General features: G+C 39.3%; 1 protein-coding gene across 6 annotated transcripts in view; it reads right to left on the bottom strand.

Moving 5' to 3' along the window:
- NRP1 (neuropilin 1) overlaps window positions 1-24,409 on the bottom strand; it is a 184,526-nt gene extending 160,117 nt beyond the window's left edge. For all 6 annotated transcript variants that reach the window (XM_090266174.1, XM_090266173.1, XM_090266176.1 and 3 more), the window contains exons 1-2: window positions 23,866-24,409; window positions 20,344-20,518 (exon numbers count right to left, since the gene is read on the bottom strand). In XM_090266174.1, the coding sequence (XP_090122300.1) occupies window positions 20,344-20,518; window positions 23,866-23,956 (266 nt within the window). In that variant the 5' untranslated portion in view covers window positions 23,957-24,409. The remainder of the gene's footprint in view (window positions 1-20,343; window positions 20,519-23,865) is intronic.
- Between the last annotated feature and the right edge of the window lie 1,361 nt (window positions 24,410-25,770).

Raw genomic sequence — 25,770 nt, forward strand, 5'->3', positions numbered from 1 at the left:
TTTCTTGCAGCTTCAGCTTTGTTTTCCCAGGAATTATGTAGTAATGCTGGAATTAATGAGCGAAGGAGTCCCTGACTGAGTCAATATCAAATGAAGTTTGTATATGTAGATGTGAGTACTTTTGTGGGAGTCAGGGTAAATTTCTCAAGAAAGCATACAAAGAAAAGATGCAGGGCAGAGGTATAGCGGTTGGATCAGGGCAAACAGAAGCCTAACTTTATAGACTTCTCCATACACATGTTGAAACAACAGGTTGATTCATAGCCTTCTTGCTTAGTTCAAAACTGCTTTGCATCAAAAGTATATTCAACCATAAATTCACAGAAAAGCAGAATTTTCAACTAAGACTGGGGTTAGCAAACTACAGCCTGCAGACCAACTGCCTGTTTTTGTAAATAAAGTTTTACTGCAACACAGACATGCTCATTCATTTACCTACTGTTTCTGGCTGCGTTCATGCTGTAATGGAGGAACTGAGCAGTTGAGACAGAGACTGTCTTGCCAAGGGAGGCCTAAAATATTTACTGTCTGATTTTAAATAGCAGACAGTAATTCCTGATTTTAAATATTATGTCATAAAAACATCAATTTCTTTGGAAATGTAGTTGTAGTTTTAAAATAAATGTCATCAACTTCCCCACCACAAGAATTATTCTTTCAAGCATGATGGCAATTTGTATCAAGAATCTTAATACTGTCCTATTATTCAGCTCAGGAACCACACTTCTAGAAGTCTCTTCACAAGAAATTCTCAAAGATTCATAAAGACATACATATAGGTGTTTATCTCAGGATTATTCATAATTACTTATAATTTTAAGTATTTGAAAACAATATAAATACCCTAAGCAGTTTGTATAAAAATTATTTTAAAAAGACAATTTGTAAATGCCATGTTTTAAAAACTATTTAAGGGCCTAAATAATGCTTTAGATGTAAATTTAAGAGAAGATGGTAGGATAAAAGTGTCTTTACAAAATCATCTCAATTTTTTTAACATATGTATATTTCTATATATATCGGCAGCCGTCTGTCTCGAGAGACGATGGTATAGCTTCTTAAGAGTCTATCTGCACCGCCGAGAATGGCTGTGCAGTCCGACTCGGGAGTGACACGGTATCTGTCTCCTCCCGTGTTGAATCGACGCTGGAGTGTCCTCTCCAGTGAAGCTGAAGCTACAGAGCCTGGGCAGGGTGATATGGAGGGTCTGCTGTTGCCCATGCAGCAGACCCCCCCTCTCTTCGCAGCTGAAGGGTCCAAGGGAAAGACGGAGTCAATACAGCTTGGCTTCAGGTGCGCCGCAGGAGTTGCCGGTGTCGACTACAACGTCAAACCGCCTTAGGGACTCCGGCTCCGGATTTTCTGTCGGGGTTTACTCCCTTAGCCTTTCCCCTGAGGAGATATGCCGCAAGGCAGAGGAGGTTTTTTTGGAGTCAGAGTTTTCCTTCTCTGATGTGCCCTGACTGGAGGATCGAACCAGCGACACTTAGCTCGCAGGCCGATGCTCAATCCACTGAGCCAAACCAGCCAGGGCTTGTATATTTCTAAATGTAAAGAAAAAAGGCTAAAAAAGATATGAAAATATTGATAGTATTATCTGTGAGTGGTAGGATTATGGGTTACTTATTTTCTTATGTTTTTAAATATTTATTTAAGGAAAAATAAATGCCACAGTTCCATTACACATATGCAGCTTCAGTGCTCTCTGCACTGAAAGACCTATTGTACAAAACAATATGGGATTTGCCAAACCTCAGAGAAAGTTTTATTTATAACTATAAAAATGAAAATATTTTTAAAAATCTTCAAACATTGAATTTTTAAAAAGTAACTCTACAGAATACATACATTGGACTTTATTCAATACAAAGAAATTAATCTAAATATTGTCATTGGGCTTACATAACAATTAATTTTAAAATTTACTTCTGATAACTGTGCTCCAGAAAAATAATATATATGCTTTTTATTTAAAAAACAAAAAATGTTTGTTCCAAATAAACTCTTCGCTACCCTTCTATGGTTAGCCTATTTCCAAAAGAGGCCACACCTATGTATGGGTTAAAGATGGCAGATTTGAAGCCCCTGTGCCACCACTTTTTCCTGAAGCCCATGGCAAGCATTGTAGTCTATGACACCACCCCTTCCCAAGGAGTTTTCTCAAGTGTACTACAGAAGGCACCACCAATCTGTCAGAGGTATACTGTCATATCAGACATATTTGCCATCCTTGACAGGACTACAGAACAGTTTGACAAGTTAACTCTAGTTTTCTTCCTTCCCTTAAGAGTAAGTGGTCAAGCCCATTTTCATAGCATTGAACTTGATCATCTTATTTTAAAGCTATAGAATGTTGTATGTATATTTCAAAAGCATCTCAAAAAAATCTGAAATGGAATCTACTAATTTATTTACTATTTATGTACTGATACTACTGTTTTTTTCAGATCTGAACATGGAGACTGTTTAATCATTAATGTCCCAGTCTTTATCTCCCCTCAAATCCTCTCACTGGTCAAGTTCTGTCCATGTCTTTTTAGAATGTCTTCTATTTCTAGTGCCACTAATCACATTCAGGAAGTTCACAGGGAACTTTTGTGGGAATAGATGAGGATGAGATAGTAACATTTATTTAGTCATGAATATTTTTATTGAAGAACTATTATTTTTATACCTTGGCTAGAAATATGAGGTAGAAAAGATTTCCACAGTTTCTTTCTATCCTTTCTGTTTAATTTATTTCACTTGAAGAACCAGTAAAGTGGCTTCTAGGACGATAAACCAAGTCCAAAAAGTCAAAGCTGAGTGTTTAGTCCTCCACCAAGAGATTCCCATATATGAGTCTCCCTACTGAGCTGACTTCTGGCAAACACACCTTTTAAAGCAACCCCGACCCATCCTGAGAAGCTGTACAAGCCATATATTCTCTCTGTCCACGTCTACTGTTTCCTGAAGCCACTCAGGTCCTGCAAAAGAGTAAAAGGAGGTTGACTGGGACCTCTCATAATAGGCCAAGAAGGCAATACGTAAAGTCAAAACAAGATAGTGAGTACCAGGTGTGCAGGGAGATTGAGCAACCTAGGGAAATGAGTAGCTCAGCTGAGGGCTGAATCATAGCAGGTCTAGAACTCCAGCAAAGGTTTACAATCAGAGAGCACCAGCAACCAGGAACAGACTTGATGCTTAGCCAACAATTGCCTCAGCCAGACTATTTTTATATCCATCTTGTCTGAATGAAACAAGGGACCAGCCTTGGAACCTGTAAGTGAAGGTAATGAGGATGGGCAAGCCAGAAGGGCAGAGAGAGAGCACAAAAACATTTCCAGATGTAGCAGATCTCTTTAGTTTATCACTGTCTTCTAGAAAGTGAGTAACATGAGGGCAGGGAATGATGTTTATTTTGTTTACTGCTTATCATTAAACAATATTGACACATTTTGAAAGGTTAAAACTTCTTGGATGAATAAATGAATGAACAAGTGAATGAGGTAGTAGGCAACAGTTGGGGTATTCAGAGGAAGAATTTTGGTATCCAAAATAAACAGTTTTTTGGAAAAATTCCTGAATTTACTCCAATTTCCAAGTTGTGAGTTCTGAATTTATTACAATGTCTATATATTTTTTCTAAGTATATGTTGTGATGAATGTTTTAACAGTGAACTTATGCTCACCATCAATCTCAGGGCCTGTATAATCAATATATAAATCAAACCCTAAAACAACATTGATAAGAAACATGAATAGTTTAAACCTCAAGGTCAATACTTGGAAAGAGGTAATGACAACAATAGCAAGGGTTGACAGTTCCAGTTTTCTTTTTATCATTGTGTTTAGAAATACTAGACATTTCTCAGTTAATGATGGGAATCAGCTAAATAACTTCAGGTACTAGTCTACCCATTAATCATTTGCTTTAACAAAAACATGGTCCAGGAGGACCAAACAGGAGAAAAGTACAATTAATATGATCATTCGTGTCAAGTCCTATTTACATTTAAGTCTTGAGTGACTTAGATTTATTTTTTTAAACAAAGTTTCCTGCCTGTTACAGAATCATTAATAGAGCTCTTTAATCTCTATTGGTAATACATCTATGTTTAAAATGTTCAAAAGTTCCTAGTCAGATGTGTAAAGGGAAAAAAAAATGTGTTAATCACATCTCTGTCCCTGGTTAGCCTTTGGCAAGTTGCATTATCTTTACACATTTAGTGATTTCATTTTAAAATGGGTTTGATAAAAATAATTTCCCAAGGATGTGTGAATTAGCCAGTATTTATAAAGAGCTTGGGAATTATGACATCCTATCAATGCTAAGTTCAATTATGAAATTGCACCTTCACAAAAATGCTATTGTGGGAATAAATAAATCTGAACATTTTATTTACAGTGTGATTTGCTTCTGAAATAGAATATTCATAATGGGCTTGAGCAGGCGACAAAAAATACCATCTTTTCTCCTAAACCACAATTTCAGAAAATTATTTTTACAATAGCTTCTGAATAAGCTCCTTAACTCCAGAATATTTTACAAATAGATATATAGCTTATTACATAGCTCATGCTGCCTTTGAGACATAAAGAGTGGGGTTCGTTAACAAAATTGCTGTTATCATTCCTTTACATTTTTTCCAATGTAGTTTCTATACTTTACAATCTAATTTTAACAATCTATGTAGAACAAAGAGAAGGTAAAAGCTAACTTTGTGTTAGTGATCAAATCTGAGTGCATGTTATGATGCAGGTTATCAACTGCCATTAAATTACACCTTTACTTGGCTTGTGGCTCATCTGGTTTCAAGAACAAACAACTTATTCCTACACAGAATTTCTACTGCCTGCAAGTGTTATAGTCAACAACAGCAGAACAATAAAGTATTTCTGATGACCACATTTTTAGTTCTTTTAAATTACTTAGATAAAACATATCTGTCAATGGGTAAGATTAAGATCTAGGTGAAAATGTGGGTAATTCCTTGGAATAAAAGTTGTCAAAATAGAGTCTAAAATGTCCTATAATTTAAGGGTATAAAACTGACATAAAATATGTGTCTCAGAGGGGGGGAAAAAAAAAGAGTAGGAAAAGAGAAGAGGGCTGTGTTACAAAAAGTAGGGAGGGTATAAGCTAAGCTGGAGTAGCTCAGATCTAGGAAAGAAGAAAGAAAAAAGAACTGGGTCTTGTCAAAGGTTAGAGAAAGGCCCTTGGTTCAGAGTCATTCTAAGCAGTCAGAAAAGCTACCTTTGAAGTTTGCTCTATGGCAACAGGATTCCCCGCACAAACAGAATCCTGTTATACTAGAGGCAAAAGAATTTAAAAGCACAGAGCCCACCCTTCTCATTTAATAAATGAGGAAATGAAGGCCCAGAGAGATTAAACACCAGAGCTCACAGCTACTTAGAGGCTGGGTCCCTGCTAGAACTCAGGTTCAGGATGAGTTCCTGCATGCATCACCTATGAAGACAAGCCTCCTGAGGGAACTATGGTCAACACAGGTTTGCCCAAAGTGCAATATGTTGAGGGCATGATCTGGTAGCACTCTGCCTCTGCGCAGCAAGTCGTTTGCCTACCAAAAACACAGAGTTGAGCATGTAAATTATTGTGTTCTCTGGTTGCAGACAAATTATAGATATGTGAAGTTGAAGGAGTCCTGTGATATTCTAGATTATAGAGATAACAGAAACATTTAGAAACATCCCAGAGAAATCGGCATAAGTGAGTGACACTAGGGCAAGGGAGAGATATAAAAACTCAGGGTAGCCACACACCTGCTACTTCTTTGTCTCTTCCTCTTGGGTTGACACTAGCCCTTGTGATACACAGCTTTAAGACAGGCTTAGGAAAGGCTGCTATGGTGACTCAGGTGTGAGCCATGGAAGCAGCTGAAGCTTCTGATTGTCCATTTCAGAAAATGCCACAACACAGGGACCCTGTGCTGGCTCATCTAGTGCCTCTCAGGGTAGTATCTTAATGTGACTGCATCAGGACATGGGGCTTGGTATTTATCAGGTGATATGGACTAACATGTTTACACCCTTCTTCGGGCGCTACACCCCATGTTAACTTCTCTAATGCAGAAGTTCACTTCATCCACCTTCCCCGGCAAGCCTGCTGTGAAGTTCACAGGTGCATTTACTGGGGTTGCCAGCTGGAACAGAAAAGGATTCTAAATTATTTGTGTTAAATTTATGTAAAGGTGATTTGGATGTAAGCCAGACATGGACTTACAATAGAGAAATTTACAGAGTTATGACACAAAGTCTCGAGAGTTGTGGGGGTGTCAGACAACACTCAGCAATCAGAACATATGCCTACAATGTTAATATAGTTTATGCCTCTAACTCCAAAACAGATTATGAAGATGACTGAAACAAAGGAAATCTTTAAGTCAACTACTAATTTAGCATATTTTTTGAGGTTTAACTGAAAACACTCACATGTAGAAATCTAGGCTTTTAAAAAAGAGAGGTTTTTAGAAGAAAAAAATGTAAGTTTGACTTCACCACCCAGAAAAATGAAGGGTTTACCATGTAAAGGAGAAGTTTAGTGTGCATTGTTATAGTCTGATTAAGTTAGAGCTTTTCCTAAACAGCTGACTTGATACTTCTGTGCTAGATGAACACGCTGGAGAAGACTTGTTAAATATGAGTGGATCAGCTGAATTAAGCAAATATTAATTAAGCACCTACTTTGGGCAAAACACTGTGATAGGCTCTGCAAGTGGTAGAAAACAATATCAATCACTGCTTTTAAGAACTTAAGGAAGTAGTTGGTGAATAGTACCAGAATATCAATGATTACAACATAATTCAGAATATTATAAGGAAAGTGAATGATGCATAAACACTGTTCTTGGGGGTGTTAGAAGACAGAGGACAAGAGACCACATTTAACTGATAGTTATCAGTAATGACTCTAGCTTCAGAAAGAACAAGAAAGATATACAGTATTTGGACTGGGAGACAGGTATGTGAAGGAAAATCCGGGGACTAGCTATGAAGAAGGAAAGCAGAGATGAGTTTGAAGAACTACAGCTGAGCATGTTGGTAGACTACACAGTGAACTCCAAGAGATAGGCCAGAGAAACAGGTGGGAGCTACACTTTGGAAGGTTGAGAGACACAGGAAGAAGCAAGGGGGATATGGGGAACTCTCAAAGTTTCTAAGCAGAGTGGAAAAATGAGGGAAGGTCCTTGAGGAGGCTAAGGCAACTGCACCCAGGGTAGGTTATAAAGTGCCAGAATCTGAGTGGTAGCAGTAGAAATAGAACAGAAAAGATGGATGTGAGTGACATCGTGGATATGTAATTTAGAGGCCTTTAAAAGGATTAGATTTGGGAGACAAAAAGAATCAAGAAATGATCTAGAGTTTCAAGTTTGGATAAATAGAGAAGGAAGCAATCAATAATAGAAGAAAAATGCAGAAGTCATTTTAAGGGGAGAGATGCAATTTGATTTTTCATTCATGGCAATGGTTTATCATCCAGGCAGTCCACATCATCCAGGGAGAATTTAGAAGTTTTAGTCCAATGCTTAGATCAAATCAAGGGCTGGACATAATTTTGGGTATTATCTGAGCTGAATGGCTAAGATCAAAAAGGTAATTCAGGGATAAGACACTTGGGACAAAGGCAAATCCTTGTCAAATGCCTGTGTTTCAGTGTTGGAGGAGAAAAAGAAACCAGAAAAGGATAAGGGGTCAGAGAAGTGGAGAGGATATCAAGATGGCACAAGGTCATAAGATGCAGGGAAAAATAAAGCTCCAATGCACAGAGAATAGCCAATTGTGTATGATTTGTACAAAAGTTGAAGAAGTGAGGGCCAAGAAAAGGCCAATGGGTTGGGCCATTAGAAGAGTGGTTGGAGTATAACATTGAAGCAAGCAGTTTCAGTCAACTGGAGGGGACAGCTATTATGCTGAAAAGAGGTTAGTGAGAAAGTTCTGGAGTGCAGACACCATGTTCAATAACCTTGATAGTAGTAGAAAAGAGAGAGAGATAAAAATTTCCCGAAGGGTAAAAATGTCCAAGGAGGATTTCTTTTACTCATGACGGGGAAAAGTCCTACAGAGTCTATTTGACCCCTGGAGGCCCAGGGGTCCCACAAGAAGGAAAAGTAAACACTTCTACAGGAGCTCCCAGCCATACACACCTGCAGACATTTCAAATGAAAACAGAGCTGAGAGTACTTTTGAGGGGCTGCAGATATAACTGTATCATATAAAGGCCCTTCATGAGGGTGAGGTGGAGAGAAAGGACTAAAGTAGTAATCTGTTCTCTGCCACTGTCCTGAGGGCCTTCCTGAGGACAAGCTCTTCATTGCAGCCACTAAGAAGCCCCCTCACTAGTGGGAAGTCTGTCACAATCAGAAATGAGGGAAGGAGACAAAACAGTAAGGTTCAAGGATCCAAGGCAACTAGAGACAGAGGGAAAGGAATGAGATTGGGATGGAACATCGATTTAAAAACATCTATTTTTTTCAGATGCTTTCTCCATGAACTTATATTACAAAATCCATGTAGTTTCCTCTTTCTTGAACATTAATATAATGGCACTATTTGGTTTAACCGACTGGGAAGTACTAATGTCCTTGCTGTAATAACCACCATAATATTGGTTTCTGCCTTAAATGAAGTATGGGCTCATTAAGGATCTGAATGTACTGAATATATTTATATAAGCCCTCACGTACACTTGGGAAAATAATAATTTTTTTTAAAGCCATCAATGTTACTATCAAGTTTGTGACACTGGCATCTTTCATGAGACTTTCCAGAAACTCCATATGTAGGTTTTTACAAGAATACAATTATAACACACTTAACCAGACAACTTATTATAAGACATTCATAAATTCTTGTTGGCTGAATACATGCTCAGCATTAGATACCATCTCTGTTGTGGGTGTGTGCAGTGCTTTTGAAATATTTATCAGTGCCTCCTCTTAAGGATGCAGACGTTATTGTTTACTGTCTGAACATATTTTAAGGAACAAAACCTGCGGATGCATTTCCTGTTATAGTAATATCTAGGTTTTATTTAACATGTTGCTCTTGCATTCATAACATGCTTCCAAGCTACATTACCTCATCAACACTGTGTTATTGAGATAGGTAGAGGAAGGAAAGCCCTTTTTTTCTTTGGAAAGAGAAGAGAAAAAAATGAATTAAAGCTGTGTCTAGGTCACGTTCCTCCATCAGACCCTTATGTTGTTAACATCTTCCTGAGCCGCACTGGTTAACATAGTCAAAATCATGGTATTAACAATGCCATAATCAAATCATTCATAGATTGCAACCCAGCCCATAAGACCTTTGTGTCCTGTATCACAGATGGGAATGAATGGCAGAGGTGCAATTATAACCCATGTCCTTAATTCCCACACTTTTTCACAGGGAGCTGCCAACACAGTCCCATGATGATCAGAAATCCCCAGCTTGTGTTAATGAACTCATACACACATCAGGTATGATGCAGGAAGAGCTAAAGAGGGAAATGAGGACATGTCTTAAAGGACTAAACCAATATATCCTAACACTTATTCAGTAGCATCCCCAGCCAGGGACAAAGAAATTAGCACTGGAATAAAGGATAAAGAAAGTGCAAAACTTTGTGCTGGGGGATAAAAAGAGAAATTCTAATTAGTGATAAAAACAAAAAAATGACTTTCACCTAATCTCAACAACCTTCACTGAAAAATAAAATTATGGGCTACCCCTCGTAAAGTGAAGCTGCTAGGGCAGTTTTGCTGATGTTTGGTTCTGATACCCCTTCCAAACATCTGTTCTAAACATACACAGTGGAAGAGGGGCAGGCCATTCATGTGGAAGATCCTGCTCCCACTGCTCTGTCACTCTCCAGGTGACCTGTGACCCTTGCCTGTGCTTCTGAGAGTCAAAGGCTCCAAAATTCCAGGTCTGATGTCTCTGACCAGGTGGGTGGGGACTAGGGAACCTCCATATCCAAGCTGTCAGAAGTTCTCTCTGAGAAAACTTTCAGACTGACAACACACCTGAGTAGTTATCTAAATTGCCCCAGTTTACTGTCCCTTCACCCAATTTTGCTCTGCATTCTCCAGATTGCCAACTGTCCAGAAAAAGTCTAGCCATTGTTAATATAACTAGAACAGTTTGCACGACATTGATGTAACCTGGCAGCCAAGGAGAGTGGTCTGGAATACACATGTGTGAACAATGACTTCACTGTATTCATTAGTGGGGATGGTAGACGTTATTGAGTGAGCATGTGTACTGTGTGGCCATCACACTGAAAATGATTGAGCAAGTAGAGCAATGAATCTGCATCAAATTTTGCATAAAGCTTGGACATTCCTCTGCGGAAACTATTCAGATGATTCAGAAGGCTTTCAGGGACAATGTAATGAGAGCAGCACAAATAAAATGTGGCACAAATGCTTCAAAGGTGGTTGAGAACCTGTTGATAGTGATCCACATTCTGGAAGGCCTGCAACAAGCAGAACACCTGAGAGTGTTGAACGTGTAAGGGCTGCAATCAACAAAGATTGGCGACTGACTGTGAAAACCAGAATTTGATCTGGGGATTTCAAAAACTACTGTGGTCTGAGATTTTGATGCAGGATCTTGGCACAAAATGTGTCATGGCAAAATTTGTTCTGTGGCTTCTGCTTCCAGAGCAGAAGGAACATTGTGCTGCAGTTGCTAAAGACTTGATTCAAGCCACTACCAATGAACCAGATTTCCTTAAAGAAGGTCATAACCAGAGATGAATCACGGGTCTACAGCTATGATCCAGAAATGGAGGTCCACTCATCCCAGTGGAAGTCGCCTGGTTCTGCACACCCCGAGGCAGCACAGCAAAGTCACAGCAAGATCAAGACCAAGTTAGCTGTGTTTTTTGATTAGGAAAGTAATGTCCACTTTAGGCCAAACAATTAATAACGAGTATTACCTCAATGTTCATCAGTTTGAGAGATGCAGTGTGATGAAAATGGCCACAATTATGGGCAACTAGTAATTGGCAGCTTCATCATGACAATATGCCTGCTCATATATCACGTCTCATGCATAGTTTTTGGTGAAACATTGAATCACCCAGGTGACTCAGCTCCCCTACACCCCAGATGTGGCACTCTGTGAGTTCTGGCTTTTCCCAAAACTAAAATCACCTTTGAAAGGGAAGAGATTTCAGACCATCAATGAGATTCAGGAAAATGTGATGGGGTAGCTGATGGTGATTCCAACAAAGGATTTTGCAGAGTTTTGAACAGTGGAAGAATGCGGGGAGAACTGTGTGAGGTCCTGAGGTGCCTACTTTGAAGGGGACTGATGTGTCATTGTTCTATGTACAATGTTTCTTGTTATCTTCTTCAATAAATGTCTCCATTTTTCATAGTGTGTGGCTGGATACTTTCTGGACAGATCCTGTGACCCTATTCGGGAAACACTGTTTTTCTCCTCTATTCCTTATCAGATTTCAAATTCAATTAAAACTGTCAGCTGTTTAGTTCAATTAAACTAGTGTCTATTATATGAAAAGCATCTGTTGAATTGTGAGTAGTAGAAATATGTAAGACATGGTTTTTACCTTCAGATAGCTTGCCACCCAATAGGAAGACAATCCCTTATTGTACACTTAGAAAGAAGAACCTAAACACATGGGAGTTAGAACAGAGGTGCACATACAGTCAGACTGTCTAATAAATGAAGATTTGTTGTTTTTATTGGCTCCCATTTTTTCAAGATTGGATCAGAAATTAAATATTAAAAATCTTTTCTATGTCCAAATTTGTTAACAAAGTTATGCCCCCTTTCTCAAGTCATTCAAGAATGAACAGATAAGTATGACCCAAGATAAAAGATCAAAAAGTGGTCTAAATTGATCCAGGTGTCACCATATCTAAAAAAATAACATAATTTCAAATCAGAAAAAAGCAACCTATGGTACCAAGTTTTGGGGGCTTTGTGTCCTTCATTTTCTTTGATTCAAAGTGTGCTTTATTCTTATTTTTTAAATTTATTTGTTTTTTTCTATTACAGTTGTCCCACTCCCCCCCTACCCTCCCGCCCATCCCTTCTCCCACAGTGCACCCCTACCCCTTTACCCTGTTGTCCACGTCCATGGGTCATTTATACTAGTTCCTTGACTAGACCCTTCTCTTTTCTTCCTCCCTTCTCCTCTCCTCACTCCCCCCTGTCACTGTCAGTCTGCTCCTTGTTTACTTGCCTCTGGTTCTACTTTGTTCATTTTTTGTGTGTTGTTCATTAGTGTCCTGTGTTAAGTGATATCCTATGGTATTTGTCTTTCACTGCCTGGCTTTGCTCTTTGTTCTCTAATTTGGGAATTTTGTGTATAAGTTATCTATCTAGGACTAAGATTTGGATCACATCTTACTTTTTCCATGCCATTTCACTGATAGTTTATATCTTATACAATAGCTGCCCAACTAGTAGCATCCATTGCTTGGAGAGTCAGGCAAGAAGTTGTAGTGGTGACTATACAGGCTGGCCTTTGCCACTTCTGCCTGTTCTAGAGAAATTTAAGAACTTGAATAAGGAGACATTTAGATCTTCTTTCCTCCTGGGACTGGCTGGTCCCTGTGACAGGCCAGACATCACAGAAGCAACAAACCATCACCTCCAATCTGGCTGACTGATTATACAAGAATCTGACCAGATAAAAACAAAAATACTCTGGAGCATCTGTTTCTTCTCAGAAAACACTCTTTTAATTCTCACAGGAACCCAGTGCTTGAGCAAACATTTTCTCTTTAACACTTACTGAGCCACCAGTGGCAAACACAAGTATCAAAATGTTCCAAATAGGGAAGCTGGGGGAGGGCAAAACTTTTGGGCTATTTTCCTGAGATTAATGAAGTCAATGAGCAGCGCCTGGAAGAGAATGCAGCCTCCCTACTTCCCAGCCTGCAAGGAAGTGCCAGGTGCAGCCGTAATCTCATACGTCCCATGAACCGACCATATACATCGAACCCTTTTGCTGCCTGGTTATCAGCCTTCAAGTAAATATTGTATTTTATGTGCTTTGTGTTTTCAAACTCCATAGACCAAAGGGATCAGAATTCAGATATTTTTCCCTAGGATGTCATTCCTAGGTTAAGGCAAATTCTAACTTTTGACTAAGTGGAAAGCACCCATTCTTTGGCAGTGTCTGCTCAGTTTTTACCAGAGCTTACTTAATCTGAACTAAGCATTTAAAAATTAAGTCTTTGCTCAGAATTAGTTGGTTCATATTTAAACTTTTGTGTGGGGTATTTGATAGAAGCAAATGGCTGCTTGAATAAAAAACTAAGTTGACATTTCATAAAAATTTTCTCATTCAAAAGGCATATCCCAAGCTCCTTCAGTCACAAAAGTGGAAAGGTTTTTGTGCAGCAGCTGAGCATTTGGGCTCAGGTACCTGACATTTTCTGGGCCTCGGTGCTGTCATCTGTAAGACGGGGGTGATAGGACGAGGAAGGAAGAACATGTACACAGTGCGTAGCAAATGCTGTGGTGGCAAATAGTGAGGGCCTGACAGTCAGAAACAGCTGCGACTATTCCTCTCTAAACTTTCTATTGATTATTTAAATTAAAGGAGAAAAAACATGTTGAGCAAATAAGATATAAGCTATGTGCACTGTAGACCTGGGCTTGATGAGGAGAAATACCATACTACTAAGCAACTGAGTGGACAAAGGCCAAAATAGTTTTTCTCTGCTCTTCTGAAGAATTTAGTAGAGTTCTGAATGCATGCAGTTCACTTCCTAAACTCTTTGCAAAGACTAAATGATGTCAACCATAAGCTGGCATGTGTTTGGTGTGCTTCACAGCCAGTCTGGGAGTTATACTAATCTTATGCCATCCCTCACTGACCTAGACACAGTTCAATCAGAGACTAGGAGGAAAAATCTCTTGAGGTACTATGTTCTGTGAAGTCACTGACTCTTACAGTCAGGATTGATCACAGACACCCAATTATGAGGCATTTGGAATCCTATCTGAACACTAATATTGTCTCTTTACCTTCTTCAGGCTTAATAATCAGCCTTGATGAATACTACAATGGCAACTTGGTAGCCTCCTTTACAAGTGCCAAAGTGTGTTAGCATGCATGCAAGTATCAAATTTTGTGCTGGAAAGAAAGGAGCTGAGAATACACATGCCGGCTGGAGGCATATGTCTCACTTGGCTCAATTTTTAAGTGTCTACTCCTCAAAGTGAAATCTGGAAATGCCATGTACATGTTGATTCAATCTGAAATTATTTCAACGAACCTTCTTTTTTAGCTTCTCATAAAGGTTGCTTCTTTCGAATTATAGAAATGCCTAACACACAAACAAACCTGTAATATTCAAAATTTGTATGATCAAATATGATTGCTTATAGTAAGAAATAATAAAGAAAATTAATTTTAAGAACACATGGGATTCTGTTCAAATTAAATCAGTGCTAATGGGGGTTGGGAGGGGTGAATCAAAAGACAGAAAGTAGATGATTACCTGCCTGAGTAGTAACTAAGGATGCTGCACGTGGTAACAACATTGGCCAGCAGTTGTTCTGCAAAGGGCTCATTCTTACCACTCAATAGTTTTATGATTGAACTGAGCTTGATGGTGATGGTGAACTCATATTGCCCATATTGGGAAGTTACTTGAGCAATAAAAAGGTGAGGAAAAATAAAGCAACCAAAGAACTTTTCAGAATTTGCTTTGCACATAAAGCAGGCTCCAGACTAAAAACTTTGTTTATTTTCCAAACCATAGTATATGCAACAAATACAAAATATTTCTATAGTAGTCACTGAAAAAAATTATAAAATGCTTCAGAAGGACTCGGTTTTTATTTTTTGGTTTTTTTTTTTTTTTTTTTTTTTAATTAGAAAGGGAACAGCACACATTTTAAAATCTAAATTCCAAAGAACTTCACTTCAGTGAAAAAGTAATACATATAGACTTCTAAGACTATAGTTCAGTTTTGTCTGATTTTGAATTTATAAAAATGGAGTCATACAAGTCAGGAGAACAACTGCCTTTCAGGCCAAAGGTTAATGACTGGAAGTGAACATAGGGGCTTCTTTATAGCAAACTGGGAATCTTGACTTTGGATTGATGACATGGATGCAGTCACATTGAACACTTAATAAAACTTTACACTTACTTTGTGTATTTTTCTAGGTATGGATTATATTTTAATTAAAATTCCATATACTTCTACATTACATATAGAAAATGAAGAAGCATTTTGGCTTAAAATACCCACTATTTTCCATAAAACAATGTCTTTGATTTGGTCTAAGTGATGCTCCAAAACACATGGATGGGACTAGAGTGAGGCACTTGCCTTGGATACAAAAAGCCAAGATAAATTATATTTTAATAAATATTTTTTAAAAAACCCAAAACTATTGTAAAAATCCATGCTGAACAAAGTGCCAAAACAGAAAATATTACTTAGAGAAACCAGAAATGAAACTTATATTCTCCAAATTGCTAATAAATGACTAAATGACCATAATATAATCAAAATTGTAGTAATAAAGATTCAGGAGACTGAGGGCAGCTTAACTTTTATTCAGTGAGTTTACATTCTACTAAAATAAATGAAATGAACAGTGTTTCAAAGTTTGTAATTATTTAGGTAATTTTAAAAAAATTCATGGTCTAACAAAATTCCCAAACTTGAAGTTCATCTATTTAATTATAATGTTATTGTAATTAAACTTCATAAGAAGTTATGAGAGTGAAATCTTCATTTGATTGCATTAAATTAAAAAAAGACACCTATAACTGGTTACACAAAGAAGAGATTTAAATTCTAAACAGAAAAGCATCTATGCAAGTTAGCCTTGTGTCTTGGTGAAAATCCTGCAAAATAGCACTGACAATCAGTCACTAAAGTCAGGAGCTTGTCAGTAAGAAGACCACTATTGGGCGTTCTTCCCCCAACACTGTCACCTTTTTAGACTCTCTTTCTGGAGCTTCACATTAATTTTATTAATGTTTTTAACCCAATGTCTGTGAAATTTTTATTGCTCCCCAGATGACGACATCTGATCTGAATGTAACCACACTCCTCTTTGCTCAGCAGTATTTGTCACAAACTATTATAAATTATCATGCTGATAGGTTGCATTGCTGGGAAACTGGGTAAGTTCTATAAATTCTAACTACTGTATCAATGACATTCTTGTTTATTATGCAGTTATAAAGTTTTATGAGATTCAAGATGTCTGCCTTACCACACTTCACAAGCATGGAGGATTCTGCTGGTGCAAAAAAGAGAAATCATCATTCCTTCCATTTCCTTAACATTTTTTACTCTCAAAACACTCTCTAACCCCATCTGTTAAAGGAACATAACAGTAAAACCAGGCAGTATACCTAGCTAGAAATCCTAGCACAATGTTAGCCCTGCAGACAGATGCTCTACTTACTGCTCTGCTGAATGACTGATCAAAACCCCTTTTTCAATAACAGAATTCAGGGAGTAATAATATGATATTTTTAATGCTTATTTGTAATGAAATATGACTCAGTTGTAGCATAAACTCAGATGATTGCATTTAAAAAACTATTATTAGGCACAACTTGCACATTATCCCTAAGGAAACAGTACCCTCAGCCCTCAATATGCACTGTAAAAAGTTTTGGTAAGGCTAGGTCCATAGTCTACTTATGTACTAGGTCAGTCTTGGTTTTATACACCTGAAAAGTTGTGATAAATAAATCACATAAATAAAATACATTTTATTGTATTGTTAAAATTGAGAAGTAGTTTTTATTTAATTATAAATAAAACAGTAAAATTTAAATTAAAATATTTATTCTACCATAACTAATCTATTTAATTACTTATCCATTCCTATACTTTACAGAAAAATGATTGTTTACTGTGTCTCAAGAATGTTTCTCAATAAATAAATGTGCTAAGGAATAGATTTCTTGAACTTCCACATAGTCAAAGTTGACTAAACAAATACTGACCGTATTAACAGGAAATGCAGGGTGTATTACATGCAGATCATGCCATTACTGGATGAATATATTTAATTTGACATATGCTTAATTTCATATTTCCAAATGTTTTAGCAATCACCAAGTTTTTAAATGTAGTATAAAAACAGTAACTTCTTTTGGGAAGGGGAGCTTTCAGCTTTCAAAGGGCTCTCATACATACTACTTCATTATCCACTACAGTGGTGCAACAAGTACATATAATATAGCTGAGAAATGGAAATATATTAAATATCTCAAGACAACAGCTTACTCTTAACAGAAATAATTACTCAAACCTCTTTGAATGTGGTTTATTATAACTATTTTTGTATAATTTCAAATATAATTTTGGAAGTAGCCCAATATAAATTATAAAAACAAAACAAAACAAAAATACACCGAAGCCAAAAAACTGTTTTTGTGCATCTAACATAAACTTTTTAAGGCTATGAACATGTTATTCAAGAATTTCTGCTGGTTTCCATTTTTTGCAGGTAATTCTACCCCCCTGTACATGTTAAAGCTCTTGATTCTTCACACAGCCCTCTCTAAAGGAGGTAAGACTTGCACCACATTTGTAGAATTTCAACTACAACCTTCAACAACAATCAGGAGTCATGTGGACTAACCTGGAAAGATAGTGACTGCAATGTCTTAACTTGGTTTTCCAAGATTGTTTTGAGAATTTTCATTGACAAAACAATCAAGTAGTAACTCTTCAAACATGGCACTAAGATTACTTTCCATGCCACAATGTTCATTGACTTCATCAGGCTAAAAATATCAGACTTTCAAGGATGGCCAGGAGATGGCACCTTCACACAGAATGAACCCTCAGTTACTGTAATTAAGAAATCACTTTACTTAAGCATTTAAAAAAAAAAATCTCACCATCATAATTACAGAAACAATATTCTTGGCCATGTCACTTTCTTGAATACTTTGCTAACATCATTAAAATAGTCTCATCCTAGAAAACATAATTATCTGTTTTGGGGTTTTTAATTCTCATCTTAAAACAAGGAAACTAACTAAAATTCCACCATATCCTACCTCACATCATGGTATGGGAAATTGTTATTTAGGGCTTTACTATGTGCCATACACTGCTGCAGGCACTTTACATATATTAACACGCTCAACTTCATTCCTCTCTTTACATTTCTATTCTAGTTGTGCCCTGGAGCTGGCTTGCACCAGCTCATACGAACCAACTGTACAGATCTCTTTGTAAGTCTGTGTATAGTGACATCACACGGGTAGTCTGAAATTGGCCATGGAGGGAGTATTTATACTACAGAAATTGGCAAAAATTATACATCAGGACTTGACTCCCAAGATCCAGTTGTCAAACATTTACCAGCACACCCCTGCTAATAACTACTGACTATTCTGAATTATTTAACTACTGTATTACACATACACATGGTCATGATTTTCAGATCAGGAAATAGTAAATATAAGTTTATTGACATTTTAATAGCACCTTATTCGGGGGAATAATGTTATTTCTTGAGTATATTTTATCAGTTTCTATAAAATATCTTCTATAGCAATTTAAGTATTGTCAAAAACTAAAAATAAAATAGAGAACAATTCTCTAAGTTGTTTAGGTGATTGACATTGTAAAAACCACCATACAGAATATTATAACAGTCATGGTAACACTCTATTAATGACAACTTTCACACATGATTAAAAGTCAATTTAATGCCCCAAAGCATTTCTGAATGACAGAACAAAGATCAAATTAGAATCGGCATAATTTTATTGCACTGTAGTGTATGCTGATTATTTGGAAATTGATCAACAGTATATGAATGCAGGCTAATCCTCTAAGCAATGGAATGATGAATTAACAAAATGAACTCATTACCCTGTCCATGAAAAACTAGTTCACCCCACCAACTCAACAGGTTGTTGAGAACTTCCTACAAGTGGAAACATTTTCATATCATTTTGTTCTTACCTAAAAGAATTATGTGTTTCCATATATAATAGTTTTAATAATGAGTGCGCCTGCATAATAATGTTTATATCTGATGAAAGTAGTAGCCTTTATACATTGTATACAATTATATCAAACTGATAGATTTTAAAACTTGGGAAACATAGTCCCTGAGATACACTTTAGAATTTAGATTTAACTAGATTTTTTTCTTTGCTAAAACTATGTATATGCCTAAATGCCATTAAAAATTGATATCCAGGCTCAAGTCTCCTGAGAACACACCATGAATAGTAGGGCAGATTGGGATAATGTGGACAAGACAGAGTAAGGTAGTCAGATAGATGTCCAAAGACAAAAGTAAATCTGAACCTTCGTGGACTGCTGCCTGTAACATTAACACATACCTTCCATACTGTGGAAAACTGCACAGAAGTTTTTTTCACATAAAGTGAGGAAAACTAATTTAGACTGTATAGTGGGAATGTTTTCATAATAATAAAATCTGGCACAGTAACTTCACAATGCTTAGTAATTTAATTGAAGGAGATAGCAAGACTAAAGCGGATGGATGAAACACCAATTCGTATTCGAGTTCCACTGTAGTCATTGTGCATTAATAATTATTTTTCACATTTTCAATAAGACTTGCAATCATTAATCTACTATAAAAATCCCCTCATCAACTTACCCTATATTCCTTTCATTTTCAATGACAAACCTTTTATCCTCACCCAAAGACATGTCATGTTTATTAATTTTAGAGAGCGGGGAAGGGAGGGAGGAAGAGAGAGGGAGAGAAAACATGATTGCAAAAGAAATCGACAGTTGCCTTTCATTCAAGACCCAACTGGACACTGAACCTGCAACCTAGGTATGTGCTCTGACCAGGAATTGAACCCACGACCCCTCCCAACCAACTGAGCCACGCCAGGAAGAGCTCAATGACAGTTTTCTTCTGTCATGCCAATTAGATAAATACAGTTCTTAAATCATAAAATGGGCCACAGATTTGTTGCATAAATATCCAATTTCACTGTCTTTCAATGCAATATATGTTAATGACTCGTGGTAGTTAATAAAAACTCAAGTGAGAGTTTGGGTTTCTAATTCTTCCCTTTTCCCTGAGGGAAAAAAGAAACATACATACATTTCTTAAAAGAGTTCCAAAACCAAAAGCGTTAACAGGAAAAATATGAGCGACTGCACATTTAAATACAATCTTCCTAGTTTGGTGAACTCAGAAATCACTTAATGTAATTTAATTTCCATACCATTGACATACGATCTAGCCTATATTGGAATTCCTCCCGGATCCGTTTAAATCCCAGATTGTACGCATAGACTGCCCTCCCCACCCCCACCCCCACCCCCGATATGTGACCACTAGATGGTGCTGTGGTGCACTGTTCAAATAACGTTTGCACTTACTTGCAGTCTCGGTCCTCCAAGTCGAAATGAGGGTTGAAGTTGATCATAATTCTCTGGTATGGGTCGGGAGCCTGAATTAGCCATTCACATTTTTCACTTGGGTGATAAGAATGAGGATAACCAGGAGATGTAAGGTAACCGGGATTTTCAATTTTTATAATATCGCCACATTTATCTGTAATGAAAATAACATAGTAGTAGCTCTTCCCCTGGCAAACAGGTATTCTAGCTTTGCACGTCAATTACCGGCTATTAAACATTTCATAACTTCTTATGGGGAATTCAGAGGTTCTTGCAGGTCCTTTGGGTGGCACTGATAACAATACCCCACCAAGAAATGCTCTTTGATCCCAGGAAAGTTGGATCAGGGGGAAAGTGGACTGAGATCTAAACAGACCAGACTCCCATCCCCCACAAACTTCTGTCCCAAGAAAAAGGTCTTCTAGTATTAAAAACATTAAACTCCTCAATGGATGTTAACATGGTCCCCAGGGAGCTTCTGCTAGACTTAGTTACCCGCCCTCCAAAGGGTAATCATAGCAAGTAGCAGAAGTTCTAAGTGACAGGTGACTAAATGATGCCACTCAAACCCTTATGTAGCTTTTGATGATAAGCTCGGTCTCTGTCATTGATCAGTGGGGATTGTCTTCCAAGACAAACCTTTTCATTTGTTGTTTTATCTGCCCATAAATCTAAGCGATTGTAAGTTATTTCTGCTCTTGAGATCCACACCAACAGAACAAAGTATATCTGGTGAAGCAGGGATAATTCTACTCTACTTCTCCAAGTAAAGTTGTTCAGGTTTGGAGACCAGTCAAAATAAGAGGGCAGAAAGAAAAATAAATTAGCCATACAGTGTTAATTCCAATAACCTACATACTGAAAAAAAAATCCCACCACACTAAGATCTGGTAGCACATATGGTAAGATTCATTCTCACATTCTGGGAAAAGTGAGCTAACTCGTTTGAGCCTTCATTTCAAAAAACAAAAAACACCCAAATCCTGAAGTAGTTCACTAAGAGCCAAATAAACCAGTTTCTGGACTGCTTTCTTGTTCAGAATAGATTCTCATTGTCATTTTTTTTATGATGGATTTCATGCTGGAGAGCCTCAGCCTGAAATGCTGCTGCATTTATTGATGCTTAATTTTGAGCACTAAAAATTCAGTGCATAAACTATGTAAGAGGAACAGGAATGAAAGCAGTGAAATATATGAGCCTATCAATCACAAATATTTGGTAATGGTATATATAGATTTTAATATTGCATTTAATAGATTCCTTGTGGAAAGAGAATAGCATTCTTTGCTCTCAGCATGAATTTATAAATCTACAGAATTTTATTACAGGAAAACCAGGTCAAATGGAAATGAAAGATGAAGTGCACATCAAAAATGCATAAAGCTACATACATTAAAGAAATCATTCCCCATAAATTAAAAGACAGTATAAATTATATTGTTTTTCTCAGTTGCTAGATGTTTCTGACTATGTTTGTTAGAGCAGGAGTGGCCTTACACTGATTTCCTCTGCCTTGGCTTTTAAAAGCTTAAGGTTTGCCAAGAAGAAATGATGTTGCAACTGGAGTTCAGAATCTCAGCTAATGATTGTATTGGACTCTGTTGTGGGATTCTAGTCAGGCTCTTGTATTCTTTTAAATGTGCAGACAACTTGGAAAGTGACCCCATCTCATTAAGTCTCCTCCAGCTCTGTATGAACAACATGACAGAGTCTGGCATCTGTTAGAGGAGTGAAATAAAACAGCACTGCTTCTAGTCACTCAACAGAGTCGCTTCAGAAGACATTTAGGTGGACTCAGTACCAAGCCAGAGCTCTTTAATCTGTGACTTCTGAGAAAGTGACAGTGTAATAAGATAATGTGGGCTCCTAGACTCCCTGACTCTGTTCAATCTCTTTAGCAGTTGATTAAGAAAGAGCAATTTCTAATGACTCTGGACCATTAGTCCTAAATAAGGTTAATGAATTAATTTAGCAGTCACTGGGACTCAGAGGAGGTGGACATGTCTTTAAGAGGTCTGCTGAGTTACAGAAGCTGTGGCCACCTCAAGCATAGCAAGCATGGTTTTAACTAGTCAAGCTCACCAAAGGAAGCTCAGGTTCTTAGCATTCCCCAGATTTCTGCTAAGGAAATAAGCATGTATTTATATACATATTTCATATATATACATAGAGAGAGAGACAGAGACAGAGAGACAGAGAGAAATCACAACCTAAAGTCTGAAAGCTATTTGCATTAGGTTTAATCTCAGGAGTTGGGGAGTGTGGGTTGCTGTAATTTCTAAAGTCCAACCACCTGACCTCCTTCAATTGGAGGAGCATGTTATTTTATCCCCTACCAAATTACAGAAATATGCCACCAACTTAGGTTCATTAATAAATTGAACTCCACATTCACAATTGTGTGTGTGTGTGTGTGTGTGTGTGTGTGTGTTTTGCTTCTAAGTTTATCTTTTAGAACACTTCTTAGTAGCTGTGGGGGAAAATCTATTGCTTCAATCAGAAAATCTCCAAAAAGCATATTAGAGAGATTAGGTTCTGATTATGATTTAAATTCCTCCTGGTCTAAACACCCTCCGCTGTGGTCTCTTATTAAAACAATATACCACAGTAAGCAATGAGTGGGCTTTTCTTAAAATTACTTTGAAATCTGAGCTAGACAAAAATAAATATTTGATAAGTAATAATTACTAAAGACTCACTGTAAAGATAATTTCATATCCTTGCCTTTAAACTTCACAGAGTAAATGAAACATGCCTACAACCGGATCACATTTTAAAATACATTATTTAGGTTACAGGATACTGTTTATAAGGCAGCACAGTCTTCCATTTACTTAACAATGAATGGTTGTACAGCTCAGTGGAAGCAGCCGCTAGGTTAGGGATTTTCAGATATCCTGGTGCTTTACACTGTGTATATCGGATTCCTGTATTGATACTATGTAGCTTTCATTCATGCTCCAGACTGTTTAGGGACGATTTACAAATGCGGGAGAGGGAGTTCCTCAACCTGCAAACCTGCAAACCTGCAAACCGCTATCTCTTGCAGGCACCCCCGCCCCTAGGGCAATTTAGAGGGGCTGAAAGAGAATCAGGAAGTTCTAATAAAGCCTTCATTCACTTTCAACAACCATCCGATTTTTGAAAGGGAGTCTCCTCTAATTGCCTTTGGGAGGAAACATTATTAAGGTAATTGGTGTGCTGATCTAGGAAGGTAGGCAGCGCTGCCTGGTTAACAGAGAGAGGAAAACCCCCACAGCCAAGCCACCAACTTCAGGAGGGAGCCGAGGACTTGAAATCTTCCGGCCCTAAACCGACTTATCTGATTTCTTTATTTCTCCTCCCTGATAAAAGTTTCCTTCGCTCAGGAGGTGGCTATTCCCAGTTCCTCCGGGCAGCGCCGCGTGAATCGCAGCTGGGCGGGAAGCCGAGCCCCGCCAAGTCGCTCAGCCGAGAGCCGCGGGCGGGTGCTGTCAGGCGCGCCTCCGCCTGTCACTTACCGTTGCGGAAAGCCCTGGCCCGCCCGAGGGCCAGCGCAAGGGCGAGGGCGAGGACGAGTGCGGCGCCTAGGGGCGGCAGCCCCTTCTCCATTCTCCTTTCGCTGGACACTCGGGCAAGTTCAGGAGAACGAGGTCGTACGGGGAAAATAGAGCAAAGGGGAAATCTAAACAAGCCGAAGAGCTCCAACTCCGCCTAGAGCTGTAAAATCCTTAGTGCGTCTCGGAGAAAGGAAAACAGCGAAGCAATGACTTGATCCGAAAGCAACGCTTTTCTTTTTGTGTCTCAAGTCGCCTGCATCCTGTCATTTAGCTCCGGTTTCCTCTCTCTTTTCCCACACTTGTTCTTCCAGGAGCCACTACCCCGGCCATGCCTTAAAAAGGGAGGGTGGAGGGGGAGGGAGAAAAGCACAAGCCAAAGCCAATTTCCAGAAAGAAAGAAAGAAAAAAAAAAAAATCCGGCTTGTCCCTGCACCCGTTGGAGCCGAGGGGATGGCGCCCAGGGGAGGTCCGGGGTGTCTGCTCAGAGAGGAGCAAGCAGTGAGAACAGCGAGAGGCAGAGGAGTTTCACAACTGCACCCCTCCCCCACCGCATCCTCCCCTCCCCTCCAGGAGGAGCCCTTCCCCCGCTTCCTCCCGCCCCTCTCCCTGCACAGGCCACTAGTCAGTGTCTGAGAGCAGACCGGAGGAACAAGTTTCCCTGGGTGTGCTCTCCCCTTCCGACTGTCCGTCTCTCCCGTCTCCCGGAGGCCTTGCAGGGACCTCTCCGGGAGGGAGGCTCTGAGTCTGCGCTCAGCGCGTGTGTATTTGAGTAGGGGGCATCGAGGTGGGTGCCAGCGACAGGGTAGAGCCAGCTTACCTCGGCGTGCTCGCTCGAGATCCCCCGGGTACAACGGGCAGCTCTCTGAGGATCTGGCCTCCGGGAGCACGGAGAACCCGGGAGGTGGCAGCTGCTTTTCACAACTCAGAATCTCCCACTGGCGTCCGCTGGGCGAGAGCAGAGCCAGTCCCCCGCCGCTCCCTGTGCTGCCGGGCCGAGACCTCTGCCTGGGGGCTGAATGGCTCCTCTGGACGCCCCGGGCCAGGACTGCAGGGACAGGGAGGAGAGCTAGGCAGGAGTAGGAGAAGCACTCTGGCGCCGAGCAGGGGTCGGCAGTATAGCTGCCACGTCTAGCGGAGTCAGACCACCGCCTCCCTGCTCCGCGTCAGGGAGCGCTTTGGGCGCCCGTCGCACTCGGCTGCCCAGAAATTTGGTATCCTACCCTCAGGGGCAGAGGGAATGCCGGAGGGCCGGAGGTGATGCGGGGTGGGGGCAACCATTGCCTGACCCCGCCCAGCCCCATGTTTAGTAGTCCTAACAATCGGGGTTTGTAAATGAGAGGTCCAATGGCCCCAATTACTGTGCATTTCAGTGGAGCGGGACCAGTGGCGGCGGGGAAAGGGGTTTGCTCTTGGCAGGATCCTAATGATGCCTCTTCCTGGCCTCAGGCCTTATCACGGGCCCTCTAGCACCCGCTCACCTTCACTTCCCTGGGAAGCGAGTGGTGAGTTCTCATTTCGGGCGGGATGCCCCCCAGTTCCATCACTGAGGCTTTCCCAGAGCTGCAACGGAAGGCCTCTGTGAGTTTGAATGGCAGGGACATTTCATGGAAGAAACTGGTTTCGGCTACCGATTAGGTCTTTGAGTGGGGTAAATGCCCGCGGACCCCCTCCAAATCAGTGCGTGGGGAAGGTGTACAGGTTACTACACCTTCTGGGAATTAGCGTTTATGTATACACCAGAAACAGAGCCTTATTCCTAACCTGGTGCAACGAGCTGGCAAAGGAGATCTAGAAATATTGACAAGGACACTCCGGTCAAAGGTTTTGGCTGAAGGACTAGGGGCGGGATAGGAGAAAGAGAGCCCC

This window comes from Furipterus horrens, unplaced genomic scaffold, assembly GCF_987537825.1.
Source record: "Furipterus horrens unplaced genomic scaffold, mFurHor1.1.pri manual_scaffold_2, whole genome shotgun sequence".
Lineage (NCBI taxonomy): Eukaryota > Metazoa > Chordata > Mammalia > Chiroptera > Furipteridae > Furipterus > Furipterus horrens.